This window comes from Rhinolophus sinicus, chromosome 3 (genome assembly GCF_057876585.1).
Source record: "Rhinolophus sinicus isolate RSI-liver-muscle chromosome 3, RSI-T2T, whole genome shotgun sequence".
NCBI classification, from domain to species: domain Eukaryota; kingdom Metazoa; phylum Chordata; class Mammalia; order Chiroptera; family Rhinolophidae; genus Rhinolophus; species Rhinolophus sinicus.
This window is the reverse complement of record NC_142503.1, coordinates 21,142,030-21,160,107: the sequence shown is the minus strand read 5'-3', so window position 1 is coordinate 21,160,107 and position 18,078 is coordinate 21,142,030. Positions and strand designations below refer to the sequence as shown.

General features: G+C 40.2%; 1 protein-coding gene across 5 annotated transcripts in view; it reads right to left on the bottom strand.

Moving 5' to 3' along the window:
• The window catches only part of PDZD2 (PDZ domain containing 2), a 330,846-nt gene that overhangs the window by 31,354 nt on the left and 281,414 nt on the right, over nt 1–18,078 (bottom strand). For all 5 annotated transcript variants that reach the window (XM_019737273.3, XM_019737274.3, XM_019737275.3 and 2 more), the window contains 7 exons: nt 12,654–12,799; nt 8,990–9,109; nt 8,040–8,154; nt 5,259–5,332; nt 4,889–5,114; nt 3,623–3,740; nt 1,847–1,979 (listed from right to left, as the gene is read on the bottom strand). In XM_019737273.3, coding sequence (XP_019592832.3) covers nt 1,847–1,979; nt 3,623–3,740; nt 4,889–5,114; nt 5,259–5,332; nt 8,040–8,154; nt 8,990–9,109; nt 12,654–12,799 — 932 coding nt within the window. The remainder of the gene's footprint in view (nt 1–1,846; nt 1,980–3,622; nt 3,741–4,888; nt 5,115–5,258; nt 5,333–8,039; nt 8,155–8,989; nt 9,110–12,653; nt 12,800–18,078) is intronic.

The following is an 18,078-nucleotide window of genomic DNA, read 5'->3' as shown; positions in this document are numbered from 1 at the left end:
GTGTGATGTTACAACTAAGAACACCATGTTTACCTCGGAAGAAACGTAAAATCCAGTCAAACAATTACTGAAATTTGGTTTTGCTGGACATATCTCCATCACCATCATCACAACCATTTTATTGTGGTTAGAAACATGAATCAACCTGTGTGTTCAATGGGACCATAGACCATAGCCCATCAAGGATTATTATGCTTTGCACTGAATGCCATTTTTTGGTTTGATTATATTAGCAAATTAGGCAGATGCTTTTGGGCTGAGATAAAAAGTGGACTCTGAACAAATCATGACCTGTGTTATGTTGGAATGGATTTTGATGTCAGACATGTTTTGAAACCATTAGACTGCAAACCACTGAAAACTTAACTCTCTAATGTTGCTGGGGGACATGCTAGGTCGGCCACCGCTTACTGGACTGCTTCCCAAGGTGAAAGGAGGTGTGGCCATGTAAGTGGTGGAAGCCAAGAGAGGATCCTGGAGGAAGGAGCTGAGACTGCTCTAGCTGTGACTAGAAGGCAAAGTCGTGTTTAAAGTGACCCAGTGAGAGCCATGGGGAAAGTAGGGGAACAAAATAGAACAGTCTCTAAGGGAAAGTCTCAGGACTACAGAACAGAAAGGAGAAAATTGGGAAGTGACAAGTAGAAAAAAAGGAAAAAGGTGGAAGTTGGACTTGATTTTATATTGATGATATTTATTTAAGAAATTTTTATATAAGACATTTTTGAGAATGCACACAGACAAGAGAAAATCTGGGGGATAAAAAGTCGTGGAGTTGAATGAGTCTAATGACTATCTTTGTTCAGGCTGTAGTTGACATCACCTTCCCAGAGCAATGCGTGGAGTCACAGCTTGAGACGGGAGAACCAGTACAACAAACACAGACCACGGAGACACTAAAAATGATTCCATAAAGTTATACACTGAAGAAATCCAGACATGACACCTGGGAGGACCCACAAGCTCTCTTGGCACAGACTTCTTACTCTTATAATGTCATACAAGTCCATCAAGCACAGTAGCCTGGGACCATTTAGGATATAATCAAATAACACCACAAATAATACAAGTGGGGGTGGTGGCCATATGATAGGAATGGGAAGAGCTAACATTCTTAATGAGTATTTTGAGTTGTTAAAAGGAAAAGGTCAAATTTTGTAAAATACAACCTGATTACAAAGTTGGAGACAAACTAATTTTAAGATTTTTATATCGAGTATACAAAATGGGTTCAGAACTTGCTTACACGTCCTGTAGTGAGCTTAAAAAATATCAAAAGCAACTGCACAAGTATAGAAGAGATAACCAAATAACAGCAGAGGCCAATGAGACAGGGGCTACGATACTCTGGAAGTTCAGCACGGGTCAACAGTGTGATATCAATGATGAAAAAAAATTAGGGGCTTGTAAACCTTAATTGCAGTATTCTGCTCAGGTCAGGAATGGCCCAGACAAATCATCTAGTCTAATACTCTCAGATTTTCTTGATGCAGAAACCCAAAGAGGTTAAGTATCTCACCAGAGATCAAAGAGCCAGCTGGGGGTTAATGAGAATCCAGTACTCCCACCTTCTACCAAATCTTAAATTCACCAGTAACATTGTTAAAAGTGCCCAATAAAATTTTCTAAGAGTGTAAAGACAAAGAAGTCCAGATTGATGATTCATTTCCCATGGGTATCAGCTGGGATACAGATATGGCTTACTGTGTGGCCATAGGCTGATTCCCATCCCTAGCTGGGTAAACTGTCTCACTATAGAGATGTGTCATCATTGGAATATGTGTGTCACTACTACTGGACAAGCAGCCAAGCCATCCTTCCAATCTCGGAACAGTATAAAATACTTCACCTTTGGATTAGGGTGCCGGCCGATGACGAGGCGAACAGGTCCTGGAGGGCATTTGCTCAAGATGGCGTGGACTTTGCTTAAAGCAGCATGTCGAACATTGACTGAGTTCACTTCCAAGATTTGATCTCCACGGCTAGGGAGGCAACATAATCAACACTTTGTGGTAACAGTTAGCTTTTTTTACAAGATTTCCCTCTGGGAGAGGTTTATAATATGAAATCTTTCCTGAATACTTGAAAGAAGCAAATGACATCCTTTCATCTTTGCATACTTGTAAAAGAGCAACATATTCACATAAACACATTTGATTTTAAATTGGCAAAGGTCATTATGCATATCTACCTGCATTTTCAGAAATAGTCAAGTTAAATAAAATGGATAATGACAACAAAGGCTACCATTTCTTGAGCACATAGCATATGTGAGGTGCTATACAAAGCAATTTGCATAACAATGCTTGAATAGGTATTATTAGTCCCATTATGTAGATAAAACCACAGGCTCAGAAAGGTCACCCAGATGTCACACACTGTTGAACCCAAATCTGTCTACCTTTTGATCATCATGTGATAGCTCCTCGACCACCATCAATTTCTTTTTTCCTACCATCTTGAAATGATTATTGTAATATAATTTAAGGAGGAAATATCTGAAGCTCAAAGGTTACCCAAGAATTTGTAACAACGTTTCAAATTTGAACAAATGAGAAATTGAGGACAAGATGCCCATTTGACTTGAAATTACAGGGAGAGAACTCAGTAGAGAGAACAAAGACTCTTTATATGGGGTTTGAAGAATGTTCATTTGGCAGGCTCCAGACATATGGAACCATTCAAGAAAGAAACATCATCTTGGGATGTCATTAAAGGATTTTTTTTCCTTGGGTTCTAAAAGTATATTTTCTTTAATGTACTTTGGATGATTTGCTAAATTTTTTTTTTCATATGGAAATTCACTCTGATGATTAACTGAAAACATAATATAATATATTGACAGGGCCCAAAAATGGCAACCTCAAGGAATGTCATTTTGACAATTCTTCAACTGCCCAAGGACTTAGAAGCTTATAGGGGAGAAAGGTGATACTGTTTGCACAGAGGGCTTTGTGCAATGCATGTACATTCTTGTGAAGTTTAGGTGGGCACAGGCCCATTGCAACTACTACATAACAGAACACGTAGGCATGTCTTGTATAAACAGAACACCCATGCTACAACCCAGCTAGCTGGGCGGAGAAATTAGACACACACTGATTTCAGGCAGTAAGCATCTAGACATCACCACTCAAAAAGGAATGAAACAACAGAAGAGGTTCAAGGGATTATACTTAATTATTAATAAAGGCCGCCCATTTAAGGGCATGATTTCAGGACTCTCTTGTATCCAGTAATTCTGAACCATTATGAGCAGTTCCTAGCATCTCCTATGAATTTCACATAACTGAATATAAAAGTGAAAGAAAATATTTAGGTAATCAGCAATATCTGTATGGATTTGTAGTTTGTCAAGTTTCTGAAACAGAACGTCTATGTCCCAATAGAACAAAATAGGTAGGCAAAGCCAAGATTCAGAGTTCTGCAATTCAACCAAAATTCATTTATATTAGCTTTTCATCTTTGGAGATGCTATTAATTATAATCCTGGCTATATTTCTGCAAATAATAAAAAGATTTAGAATCCCACTAAGGAATGTAATAGGGCAGGTATCTTACATGTGTATGTATTCACACGTTCACGAACATGCCAGAACCCTGTACCATCAGGTTTACCACAAACCTCAGATTGCTCTCCATCTTGGCCACTGATCCTGGGGCAAGGCTGTGAATGTAGATGCCTGGAGGGCTGTTTTCTAGAGCAAGGCAGCAGGCACCAATGCCTAATCCGACTCTGGGCTCTGCAAGAGGCATCATGCAAAGAAAACAAAATCAAAAAAAGAAAGAAGTGTGAGTGATTTGAAACTGCATTAATGTATATTCAGACCGATAGCCATTCATTTTTTGACCAGGCTCAGAAAGTCAATCCTGCTTTTCTTTGTCTGCATTGCCATATTCTGTTAATGAAATGAGTCCAGGGCAGAACCAGGGGTTAACTCTGGACTGTGAATTAATCAGTGGTCCATTTTCCGCTTGGTCTAAACAGCCCCTCAAATCTGTTTTTGGACATAGGCAGAGTTGGAGTGATATAGTTTATTCTGGATACACAACTTTAGGTTTTCTTCACCTCTCTTTTGAGCAGCTAATCTCTTGGTTATTTAATTATTCCTCATATCTCTTCAATAGGTGGGGAAGAAAAGGAAACAAAGATGAAAAGCAGTAAGATTTGATATCACCTCAGGACTTAGTTACTGGTGTTAACTGTATTCTTAACTATAATCTTTTTTTATTTATAATTTTACATTAGCCTTAGAATTAAGCTAGTCAGTGGGGTTTTTTTTTAGATCCTTAAACTTTTAATAAATTTATCTTAAACAAAGTTATAAAAAAATGAATCATTATTAAAATCTAATCAAACTTATTTTTATATTCTATCATACCCACTGCATTACCACCATTATAACACACATACACACAACACAGAACAATTAATTAATGTAAGTGAAAAAAGTCATGTGCAAATCAAGTATATTTGTTAAAATAATTATTACAGTTTTGTTTTAATTTTTTTATTATTATTAGTTTCAGGTACACAAAACAATGTAATAGTTAGACATTTATACCCCTCACAAAGCGCTAACTTCCCTCCCCCAATCTACTACTCCTCTAGTCAGTGGTTTTTTTTTTAAAAACTTGAGTCTGGCACACAATGATTTATCTGGGGAGAGCTTAAAGGACTTTGTGTTACTGGTAACTTCCCTTTCGTCGAATGACTAAAATCTCTACTTTTGATCCCACTGTCCACTTAGAGAATACCATGTGTTGTTGGTAGCAGATTGTTCCAAAGGAACAATTCATAGAAAAAAAGGATAAAAAGTTAACATAAGAACAGAAAACAAGTTGTCAATTGAGAGAATGCAACGAAAGTGAGGAATAGCTGGCGTATCACCTTTGTTGAGCGTTACTTCCATGACAATTCTGTCCTTGGGCCCAGGGGCCTTCCGACCCAGAGATGAAGAAATGCTTTCATCTGAGCCTACTGCTGAGGTTCCCCCACTGGCGTTGAAGTTTGGGGAGCTGGATCTGCTCATGTGTGTGGGTGTTGAGCACGGTGTGAGGCTTGGGCTCAGTAACTTTGTGCGTACCGTTAAGACAAATAATCCACTCCGGATTTGCTGAGGAAATAAGAAAGTAGGGCTAAAACATTCAGACTGTCCCTATGTCAAAGGGTGAAAAAAAAAATCACCAAACCCAAACCAGAAGGAAATGAAGGAAGAAAAGCATAAGGAGATAAGGGAGATCAATAAGAATGTTGTTACCTTAAAGGTATGAATGGCTTCTTGGAACGTCAAGCCCTTTATTGGTATTCCATTTACATCTAGGATTTCATCCCCTAGAGACCAAATAGGAGAATTACATTAATGTCAAGCTTTAATTTACTGGAATCTAACTGCTCAGTCTGTACTAGATAGAATAGGACACCTCACGGTCCCTGGTTTACAACTCTATAAAATGTTTTATTGTTCCAATTCACTTTCATTAGCTTAGCTCCCAGGAATGTTGCAAAATGGGACAATCGATGACAACGGATATTCTTTTGCAGTAATTCTGTATTTCTATCTTTAATTACAACAACTATGGAAAGCATCACGATCTTATTCTTTAGCCGTTGCCAAGTTTGATAACAGATGTCCTACATTTAGAGATCAAACTGTAAAAACCGAGTCCCAAGTCTTTCCTCATAGCCTTTGTTTAAAAACTTAAACTCATTGGCAATGAAGCATGAACACACACAACATGTGAGAAGCCACTCCTATATTTGCAGAAAGACAAGCTCTTTGAGCCTGGACAATCATCACAGAGTGTGGAAAATGGTTTCAATAACAGAGACAAAAAACTTGTGAGATATTATTTAAGAATGGCAGCCCCACCTCCAGAAATAGTCTAGATGCTTGATCTTATTGATGCTGTTCCAGATTCTCAGTCATTAAGCTGGCAAATTACTATATGTTTCTATCTGAGAGATTATTGGAGGCCAGTGTCAAATAGTGCATGCGGTACTCCCCTTCCCCCCCACATCCTGGACTCATCTCCAACACCAAAAAGGTGTAGTCAGGTCATTTTTCAAGCTGTTGATAGTGTCTGCGGGGAGTATAAAAGAACTTAGACATCCTGTTGACTTGTTAGAGCTTGTTTCTAGTTTGTACTCTTGTAACATGGTCTGTTTTTTAAAATAACAGTTCATCAAAAACACTACAAAGGGTCCCCTGAGAGAAGAACAGATGAACACAAGTGCAGGAGAGAAGAGGGACTTCCCTTACCTAGAACTCACATGTCCCCCTCTCATGGACAGCCAATCCCAGGAGCTCACTGTGCATTTGATTCAAGGAATCCTGTAGGTGAGTTTGAAAATGTAGCTATTCCCTACGCATTTGTTACGTGCCTTCTCTTTAATGCAATTACTGAAGTTGTAAAATAAGTGAAAGAATTTGTTTAAAAATCATCTGGCATTACCAATTACTCAACTAGGTGAGGTTTTTGGTTTGTTTCCACACGGGAAAACAATGGAAACACTAAAATGATTGCTCATACTCCTAAACATTTTATTTTTTAATTGGGGAATATTGGGGAACAGTGTGTTTCTCCAGGGCCCATCAGCTCCAAGTCATTGTCCTTCAATCTAGTTGTGGAGGGCACAGATCAGCTCCAAGTCCAGTCACCATTTTCAATCTTTAGTTGCAGGGGGCGCAGCCCACCATCCCATGTGGGAATTAAACTGGCAACTTTGTTGTTGAGAGCCCGCGCTCTAACCAACTGAGTCATCCGGCCACCCCTCTTAAACATCATTGCACAATATTTTACAAAGACAGATATTCAACAGGTTGAAAAATCCAGTCCAATGACTTGTATTTATTGTAAATGAATACAGATGAAAAAAAGTATTAGGAAGAATCAAATGCTATTAACCTAACTATTGATTTTTTCCTGCCATTTTGCTCCATTCTACCAGCATTGCAGGATGAATTTCAATCAAGTGAACACATGGCACGCTATTGTAAAAATGCTCTGCTAGAATTTTACGTTGTTCTGAAAGTAGACACAAATACCACCTGGGAGTTAACCCCTCCTCTGAGAGAAAGAAGTAAATATTCTGCCATTAAAATATTAAGGCTGGTCATGTCTTATCATTAGCATACAGGCTTTGATAAAGCCTGTAGATAAAAAAAGATAAAAAAGGAGAGACTCCAATTCACCCTACTGAAAAAAAAACCAGTTTAATACAATAGGACCTACAGTTTGGGCCAAATGAACTGAACAGTCATAGCATTTTTGAAGGTAACTAGAAATACTGTGATTTAATCATTTTATGAAGGAAGTATATCAATAAAAAGGAAAAAAAATCCGAATTCATGAGTATGTTCTGGGATCTAATATATAGCATGGTGACTATAGTTAACAATACTGCGTTACATACTTGAAAACTGCAGAGAATAGATCTTAAATGTTTTCACCACACACACACAAAACAGGTCATTATGTGAGGTGATAGAGGTGTTAGCTAACCTTATTGTGGCGATCACTTCACAATATATACACATATCAAACCTTCAGGTTGCAGACCTTAAAATTTACAGTGTTGTATGTTAATTACATCTCATAAAGCTGGGGGGGAAAGCACTGGCTTATGCATGTCAAAATGGTAGGTGCTATGGGGAATGCGAAAGATGTGTATGGACTCCAGCCCTGAGGCAAGAAAGGACCACAAAATCTCAGGAATTTTCAAGGCAAGGAGCACGATCAAGGACAAAGGGGACAAGATAGACATTTAAAGACCCAAGTAAAAATACCCAGCCACTTTTCACGCAATATCTAATTAAATCCTCACAGTAACTCTTCAAGGTAGCTATTAATACCCCAAGTTTACAACTGAGGAAAGTGAAGTTCAGATTACGTCAATTGTCCAAGGTCAAGATGTGGTAAATGTTGGAATCAGCCCAGGTTTACTTGACTCCCAAGCCTACAGTCCCAGCTGCTGTAATATTCATTTCACATCTTGCAAAGGGGCAGATTCCCAGGGAGTCAAAGAGGCTTTCTCCTACCTTCTTTAAGTCTTCCATCCTCTGCAGCTGATCCATTTGGGAAAATGGTCTTGACAAAAATCCCCATCTGTCCTCGAATGCAGTCTCGACCTCCAGCAATGCTAAAGCCAAGGCCCTAAACACAAAGCAGGTGTCCAGGTTGTCATGGTGGTATTTAACTGAGGGCACCTTTTCCCATTTCAGTATTTAACTGAGGGTGTCCTTCCCATTGCAGTGTTTAACTGAGGTGTCCTCCCCAACCAGTCTCAGAGTTAAGGTAACTAGCTGTAAATTCGAGTTCGTGTTCCCTTTTCCATTTCCCTCCTCAGATCTATTTGCATTGCGCTAGCTATGCATTATATTAAAGGGAGAAAGTTTTAGGTTGACACAAATGAAACTGCCAATATTTGACAATCTTTAATCTCCAATAATGGCAATTTCACATGGATCAACTGATAGCTCATGAGAGTCATTTCACACTATTCAGGTGCCATATTGATTTTATTCTTTTGTTTCAGTGTTTCCATTTTGTGTAATATCAAAATAGAGATTTTGATATTTGTATAATAGCAAGTTGTATATATCATTGGCTTTATGATCATGGAAATACCATGAAATTCATTCAAAAAGAAAACGGGGAGTATTCTCCAAAACTGCAGGGTCTGCTTTTCTCTCAATGGTGGTAAAAGTCGGGGCATTCACTGCACCTGTGATTATGCCCTGTCAGGTATTGGTGCCTCCTAATGTCATAAGGGCAAAACGGGCGTGACCATCTCACTCGGGGTCCACAGGAAAGGATGCCAGGGAATCCGCTCAAATCCACACAAATGCCACTTAATCTATTCCTCTTTAAAGGTTTTACTTTTTATCTCATATAAAAACAACAATAATAGAAAGTAAAAGTAACTAGTTAAGAAATAATATGCTAACATTCACTTGGAGGGCAAAACGGTCGGCAGAAAAGAGCTCACCTTGCCTTTTTCTTTGTACAGCCCGATGATAGAGATGACTGATGGCCGAATGAGTCTCCAAGGAGATTCCACCTGCGTGGTGCTCAGGGAGCGGGTGGACTTCTTCACGATGTGGTATTCCTACAAGTCAGCACACGGCAAGGTCACAGAGAGTCTCATTTATCCTTCTGTGGCCTCTGGCATAGAAATATATTCAGATTTTGAAAACCTCAGTTGTCTTTTGGGTTAGACAGCATTGCTCTCTGGTCCAGTGGCTTAAGGAAAATTTATTATAAATAACATTGGAGGAATAGCCCCTCCTGCAATAGATTGCCATGCCTTTTTCTTCCACATGAAGAACAGCAAACACCTGACGTTTCTTTCCTCGATCCCAACTCCATGGATCCTGCTTCTTGCTTTCTGGAATGGAGCCGGAAACCAGAAACTCAGAGGGCTCAGAGATGTAGAATGACTATCCTGGGGTCAGGGGTCAGGTTCTCCCTTGGAAGTCACCTCCTGCCCCCATCCCAAGTTCACTATCATGGTTAAAAAGTATCTTGCCATTTTAAGCTTAATTCATTCACTCAAAAACTTAGTAAGCCGGTGTTCCTTATAAAATCCAAACCACAAACCCAGATAACTGTTATTCTGTATAAAACACCCCACTGAGAAACTGCAGCAGCTTCAGTTCTAATCCTTCACATTTGGACAATAAAATATTTTCCCGTAAGCCACACTTTCCCTTCCTGGCATGCAGCAGCGCAAATCTCGATCTCTTTCCTGTCCATCACCCACAATATACACATGTGTAAGCAGGGTGCACTATTTATAACATAAATAAGAGATTAAGTGAATCTATTGCTAAAGTATGTCTAATCTAGCTCCTTGCTATTCTTAGAGTAATAAATTTCTTAAATGACAGATATTCCAGTATAAGCAAAAAAAAAAAAAAAAATCACTTCATGTTTAACATGAGAAAAGAGATATCAGAAATAGTGTTTGGGGTGTCCAGTTTGCTCAGTGGTTAGAGTGCAGTGCTCATAACACCAAGGTCACTGGTTCGATTCCCACATGGGCCAGTGAGCTGCGCCCTCCGCAACTAGATTGAAAACAAGGACTTGACCTGGAGCTGATGGGTCCTAGAAAAACACACTGTTCCCCAATTAAAAAAAGAAAGAAAGAAAAAAAAGAAAAAGAAATAGTGTTTATCTTTAACTAGTGTATTCTACATTCAAAGGCAGAAATGAAATGTCTGCTAATGATATTTTTGTATTCCTGGCAGCTTACAACAATTATATTTTGCGGTTTTACAAAATATCTGCCAGCTATGCGGGCCTCCCAGACTCTGATTCAATTAAAAAAAAAAATGATGTTGACTTGGCAAGGTTACTGCCCTTTTACTGAAGCCACCATGGAAACAGCCAGACATAGCTCATGGGTTTTGAACTCTTGAATACTGAGGTTCATGTGTGGACTCGTAAGGGAAACTCTTTCTCTGATCACCAGTCTCCAGCACTTCCTCATTCCCTCTCCCTTTTGGGACCAGTGGGACCCAGAGGCTTGCCTGCTTCACTGTTCTCTAGAAGAGTTTCAGCAGTCCCACTGCACTTTCTAGACCTGTGCTGTCCAATGTGGCAGCCGCTAGCTACCTATGGCTGTCAATATTGAAATTAAGATGAATTAACATAAAAAATACAGCTGTCAGTCTCACTAGCCACTTTTCACGTGCTCAATAGACACATGTAGGTACCATATTGGGCAGTATGTATGTAAAACATTTCCATCATTGCAGATAGTTTTATTGGATAGTTCCATTCTTGATAATACTTTTTAGTGGAGGGAGAGAGAACAAGGAAAAAAGAAAGGTGAATCCTGAGGAAAAAAACCAAAAGGGCAGGGTGGCTGGTTGGTTGGCTCAGTTGGTTAGAGTGCAGTGCCGCAGTGCTCATAACAACCAGGTCGCCAGTTTGATTCCCACATGGGCCAGTGAGCTGCGCCCTCCGCAACTAGATTCAAAAAAACAACAACTTGACTTGGAGCTGACCTGCACCCGCCACAACTAGATTGAAAACTGTTCCATAACTAGACTGAAAATAATGACTTGACTTGGAGCTGAGCTGCACCCTCCACAACTAGATTGAAAAAAAAAGAACGACTTGACTTGGAGCTGATGGGTCCTGGAAAAACACACTGTTCCCCAATTAAAAAAAGAAAAAAAGAAAAAAAAAAGAAAAGGACAGAAAATAAGAAGACAGAGAAAGGACAATTTGAAGAGAAAAGAAAAGTATTTTCTCTCAAATCTTCACTAGCCTGTGTCTCCTGGTTTCCAGCTAGAAATAGATATTTCTAGTCAGGCTATAACTACGGTTGGGTTCCCTCAGCAGGTCAGTTAAGAAATCACTACCTCAGTGCTAGACATCCTTGGTCGTGATGGCAGCAAACCCTCTCTCATCTTCCACACTAACTAAAGCAGCCCAACAACGTGGCTTTCCTACAACTTTTTGATCTGACTCTGTTGATCCAACTGGATCATTCTGAGCAGGTCATGGACTTGTCTTCAGTCTGGAGGAGTGTTCACCAGGTCCCACACAAGTTTTTTGCTCTGCTTTCTCTCAGTGCCCCAACTCAAGTCGCCTTTGGGTGGATTCAACACAAAACAGCCTGATCAGCACCTCCCTCTGAAATGCAGGCACTTTTCATTTTACCGGTAAGATAAAACTCTCTTCACAGTGATTCTGGCATATCTCTTTGAGCAAAATACTTCACCTCTTTCAGATTCAGTTGTCCTATCTGTAAAATGGTTGCACCACATTCAAAGTGAGGGCCCTGACTACGTCCTTTAGAGCTCCATGATATATGAGTATCCATGTACTTAGCTACACCCTCCTCACCTCCATCTCTGCTTCATGATAGACCTGGGGCAAGATGCCAGTAGTTCCTCTTGAGTCCTCTTGCTGATGGTACCAGGACTCAAAGAACACTCCACAAGTTCCCCAGAGACTGAGCCGGCCTCCAACTTGGTTATGAGACATATATCCAGTTTCAACTGGGTTGCGGATGATGTAATTGAGGAGGAGCCCCTATTCAGGGTTATGGAGCCCTGAGCATTTATGGGGACAGGCCCTGGAATATTAACATCACCACCCGCTCACCCTCTCTGCAGCCTCCTCTGACCCTGGTTATTTAAGACATTACTGTGTAATAGGTAGTATCCCAGGCATAGCAGAGGTACACAGAGTCCCTCCCTCTCTCACACCACCCAGCATCCATCCACCTAGTTGTTTAACTGACACCCGATGCACCCACTAAGTAAGTGATGGTGGTTCACCACAGACCGTGAGGCGCCATTGTCTCCTGGCAGTTGAAAGCGGCTCTCGGTTCCAAAACACACAGGAGGAAGGAGATCAAGATGTCGAGATCCAACACGGGATTATTTTACTCTACTGTTTTCAAATATTAGGCCAATTTCCTTCCAGCCTCCTGGACAGACCTCTCATTGTACTGTATCTCTAGTCCCAGATACTCCTGGCCCACATAGACGGGCAATTCTTCAGAATATGGAAGATCTTGCTGGTCTTTGAAAGAACAAAAGCCTAGAGACCTGGGGTGGAAACCTGCACTTCCCTCCATAACTGGTCAACTCTGACTGTATAAAAAAGCAAGAGTCTCCAGGGGACTGGACTACCTGTGCTGCTCCCGAAGAGTCCAGCAGTTGGGGAAGAGAGTGCTTTCGGCCATCTCGGGAGACCTCCAACATCCTGGCCCGGGGATCCCCGTTTCGCACCATCAGCTCATTATATTCTTCAACAGACTCTAGACGGTGTACACCCCCTTGAAAAAGCAGGGAAAAAATATGGCTTGAGATGGGACAAAAAGAATGTTAAGAGCATACATAGGCATAAACCTGTTGCATTTATACCCACATTCATGGTTTTCAGAAGATCTGGTGTCCAATCTTTCAAAACACCCAGCTCACAATGTTCTGCCACCAAGCTCTGCATAAACCAGGTGTGTGTTGTAGTCATTAATGCCAGACTATGAAGAAAGTGTCAGTTTTTGAAGGGACCAGACTGGATAAGAGCAATGTAAGTATATGTCTCATCCACATAAGATACAGCGTCTGGCAGCTTATTGACAAGGCAATACACAACAGTGAGAATGCCCTCAGGGATGGTTTTCTAGTGAGGAAGGACTATCACTTTGTGGTTGGTACAGTTCCACGGGTGGGGCAGATGCTTTTTTTCACGGGTAGAAATGACTTTTTAAATATACCTTTTATTGAAGTATAACAACTTACAGAAATGTGTGCAGACATCATAAGTGTACAGTTCCATAAAATTGCACAAGTGAATGTACCAATAACCAACACCCAAACCAAAAAACAGAACCTTGCCAGAACCCAAAAGCCCTTTTTGTGCCACTAACCAACCCTCACCCCGGGTAACCATTATCCCGACTTCTAACATCATACATTACTTTTGCCTATTGTCAAATTCCATATAAATGAACATGCACAATATGAACTTTTTTGGTATCTGGCTCCTCATTCCTAGCATTTGTTGGTGAAATTCCACATGTTGTTGTCTGCCAATAGTTTGTTCATCCCATTTCTGTATACGATTTCATCGTATAAACCTACCACAATTTATTTACCTATTCTATTGCTGATTGGACATTTGATTTGTTTTCAGTTTTAGATCTAGAACAAGGGTCAGCAAACTCTTTTTTTGTACAGGCTAGTCGATGTTTTAGGCTTTATGGGCCACAAATGGTCTCTGTTGCATCTTCATTAAAAAATGGTTTTTTACAACCAACTGAAATGATAGAAAACATTTCTAGCTCATGGGCCACACAAATACAGCCACAAGCGACAGGTAGTGTGCTGACCTCTGATTGAGAATACGCTGTCATGGAGCGTCCTTGTACATAGCCTACCTTTTAGACACAGATCTAGGAGTGAAGTTGCTGGGCAATAGGCATACATTCACCTTTACCGACACTGTATCACCAGCGTGTACGAGTTTCTCCACATGTGTCACACTTGGCAATGTCAGTCGTTTTAATTTTAGCCACTCTGGTGGATATAGGATGGCATTTCATTGTGGTTTTCAATTTGCATTTCATTGATGTCTAGTGAGATTGATCTCCTTTTTAAATATTCATTGTCTGTTGTTCTTAAGTTGTAAAGTGCCTGTTCGAGTCTTTTGCTCATTCTTTTATTGGGCTTCTGTCTTTTTGTTGTTGATTGATAGGATTTTAATGTTTTTATGGTTAATATAGTTTGGCTATTTGGATAAATCGTGGGCTATGTATTGAAAATATCTTCTTCATGTCTGTGACTTGCTTTTTCACTCTCTTAATGGTATTTTTTGAGGAGAAAATGTTCATGAATTTAATGTAGTACAATATATACATTTTTTTCCCTTTATGGTTAGTGTACTTTTCTGCCCTGTTAAAGAAACTTTTATAGTAACAATTTTTAAAGACATCTTTATCAATAACTCCTTTATGTTATATGGTATTTTAAAATAAGAGATTATAATCTTAAATGATGGCTTAATTACATTGATATAGTAGCTATAATCACATTACAATGTATATATATATATATATATATATATATATATATATATATATATACACATATATATATATATATTTGTCTGTGTATATAGCTATACACTCATACAGATTCTTTGGAATATCAAGTTCTCCTAGCCCATGTAACGTTTCATTTGATGACCTAAAATTTCAATTTACCTAAAAATTCCTCAGGAAGCTTTTCGTGGAATAAAACAAGATGATTCTGTACTCTTTGAAAAATAATATATTATTGAGTTTTTAATAGCGATGAAAAGCTGATACAGTTATATTGAAATGGACATCACTAAAGGCTTAGTTTTTCAAAAGCTAAATATTAACTTTATGATTCAGATTTTCAAACACCTGAAATTCCTTTGCAGTCAAAGAAAAATTTCCATTTAAAAAGATCACAAGCCTACGGCATTAACATGGATAAATCAAAAATACCAAAATTAAAAGGGAACCCTGCTGGCAAAAAAAGAAGGCATGAAGTAATGAAAACTCAGGTTAGAATTTCAGAAAAAAATGTTCCATGAAATCGCATTAGTCACTTTGGAGCCAGGCTGCGCAAAATCATAGTAGAAATAGCTGGGACCTCTTTACAAAACCTCCTTAATAATTCTTGACCAGATTAATCTATTTTGGCATGCTTACTCATCTGAAAAAGATTTATTAGAAGAAAATTCCTTTTGAGCTGACTGCGAGGCACTTGCCATCAACAGAAGAGAAACCACATACGGTAGTGTCTGTAGATAATATACTGATATGTGAATACCAGAGTGACTCACTTTAAGAAAATATGAACTAAATATTCAAGTTTACGGGACAAATTAAGAACTGATACCATTAAACTCTTCTGTATTCAAATGTCGTTAGACTGAACATATTTCACAGCACTGAATGTAGACCCAATTCCTTAAGCCCCTTTAACAGGTCTCCCAATAACTTTTCCAGTCTTATCTCCCAGTACCCGACTACGTGAATTCACTGCTATAGCCTGTTGATTCTCAAAGGAGAGGCTCTGTCCTCCACCCACATCCTTTCCAAAACTGGGGAGCATATAAATATTATTTGACGTTTCACACAACTTTGCCGGCACCATCCCCTCCCACCCCAAGCGTCTCCTTTCTCCTAATCTCTCCGACGAGCTCTGCTGGACTGAATTGTGGTTACTGCTGGATTATTGGATCTTTCAGATAGATGAGGAGGAAAAACAGTTGCCCAAAACTTCTCTAACCAAATTTCCTCATGATTGTCCCTAAGTATTTCTCGTGCATTTTGCCCCAAGTCTAGACCACTCTTTTCCTTCCCCTCTGTCCTACCAAATCCTGCCAAGGTACTGGCCCTCCTTGATCTTGCATCCTCTGAATGTCTCCCAAATGCCACAACCCAGAGACACTTTTAGTCTCTGTATCTTTCATGCGTGCCTTATCATGACCTACAAGTTCTTGAGAATCTTCCTGTCTGAACCCACTGAAGCACTTCCCCTCCTGAGAGGAAAAGAGGAGAGAAAAACGAAATAAAAATGACAAGGATGAGGTGATGGCAATAAGAATGGTCGCTACCACATGGTGAGGGCCGGCTGCTACCACACTTCGGAGTGGCAGTGCCATGTGCATTCTCTCAACTCCATCTTTCAACAAGGCCTGGCACTTCGTAGGCACTCACATTGATTTGCAGACCAAATGAAGAAACAAAGACCCAGAGAACTCAAGTCACTTGTCCCAGGACACATAGCCAGTAGTGGCAGAGCTGGGAAGTGAGCAGAGTTCTACCTGACTTCATGCATGTGCTTTGCTCACTATTCTGCATTTCCTTTTCATGGCCCTGGGTGTCCGGGAAGGACACAGGAAGAGAGGGCGGCATCCATTTATGGTAAACAGGAGCCAACCCTGGATTTACTATTCAGCTGAGTGTGCTGCACATTCTAAATTAGTACAAACAGAGCAACAGTCATGGAATTGGGAGGTCCTCAGCTATACCCGCCCCCCAGCCCCTCCACATCTATATCTATTAAGCCCTAGACTAGGGCACAGGATTCTTTTCAAGATCCTCAGGAAGTCGAGGGGAGGGTAAGAACTCTGTCTGGGAGGCAGATCTTTTTGCTGGCGCTGAATGAGTGTGACCTTTGGGATTCCCTTAGCTTCTCCCATCTCATCCATAAAATAAGGAATGTGACTGCACTGGTTTCAAAGGTCCCTCATATTTCCCCAGAGCTTTGCGGCCCTCCCCTAGGAACCGTTTGTAATATAAGGTGTTGATCAACTCTGCCAACACAGCTGAACTAAAAGATCTCCTCTGGGCCCCTGTGACTTCTGGTCCCAAACACATGCAGGATATAAATGTGTTTCTCTCAGTTGTTCTTTAGGCTGAAGGCGACCTGGTCTTTCTCTCCACAGAGGACTTTCGGTATAACGTCTCTCCCATCACAGGTTCTGGTCATTACTCTGCTCTTGCCACAAACCCACTTTCTAACATCTGCTCAGATATATGCTGCCTAATTATTCTGAGATACAAGTACACAGTCATCCATTTTGTTACTCAGCTTTAAAAAAAACAAACCAAAAACTGACCTATTTTATGGTCCTAGACCTGCCACCTTACCTGAGAATAACTAAGTAGAGGGCTAGGCAGTGCGGGAGGGAGATGCCCTTGGTTGGCAGGCACAGACACCGCCTCTTTCCACTGATTTGGGTGGCAGGAAGAGGAAACTGACATTTTTTTGGAGGTTAACATTTTGTGCTAGCTTTGTGCTAGCTGATTTTTTGTGATTTTATTATTATTATTTTTAAAAATCTGCTCAACCTTTCAAAGTCAGGATTATTAGCTCCCTTTTCTCAGGTGAGGGAGTCGAAGTTCAGGAGTGTTAAATAACCAGCCCAAGGTTCATCAGGCAACTCAAGAGCTGAGCAGTAAACTTGGTTCTGTCAAGCTTCAGACTCTTACTTTTCCAGATGTGTTTCGTGGATGGCTTGCCAGGGCTGGCTTCTCCATCATGCCACAGACACACTGTTGAGGGCCTATGCCACTTTTAGGGGCCTACAAAAATGTTTTAATTTCTGTTAAATACAGAAGAAAAACAAAACAAAACAACCCATAATAGTAATGAATAGCTAATAATGAATCCAGCTTGTATCTTTATACCAAGGCAGCCATAAAACATAATTTTCAGTATTTTTTTAATATAGGAAAGAGCCCGTCAAGGCAAAAGTACCTAGGATCCACGGAAGTCACTGGGTTCCAGCACATAACCTCTGCTTTCAACACTAACCTTCTCTCACAGGGTACAGGCCAGCTGCTACAAGGATGTGCCAAGGACATGTCAAATCTATTTGTTTCGAAAGCTGCAACTCATCCTGTCCCACCCCACCCCCATCCCAGGCTTAATTGAAATGCAGATTTGATATTAAATAAATAGCTCTTTACCCCTTGTTTTGTGGCCCAAGGGCTTGGGCAAGAGGTATGTTTGCTGGGAAGATCGGCCATCAGGAATATTCCACAGTGAAAGGGTTACCTGAAGTTCTATG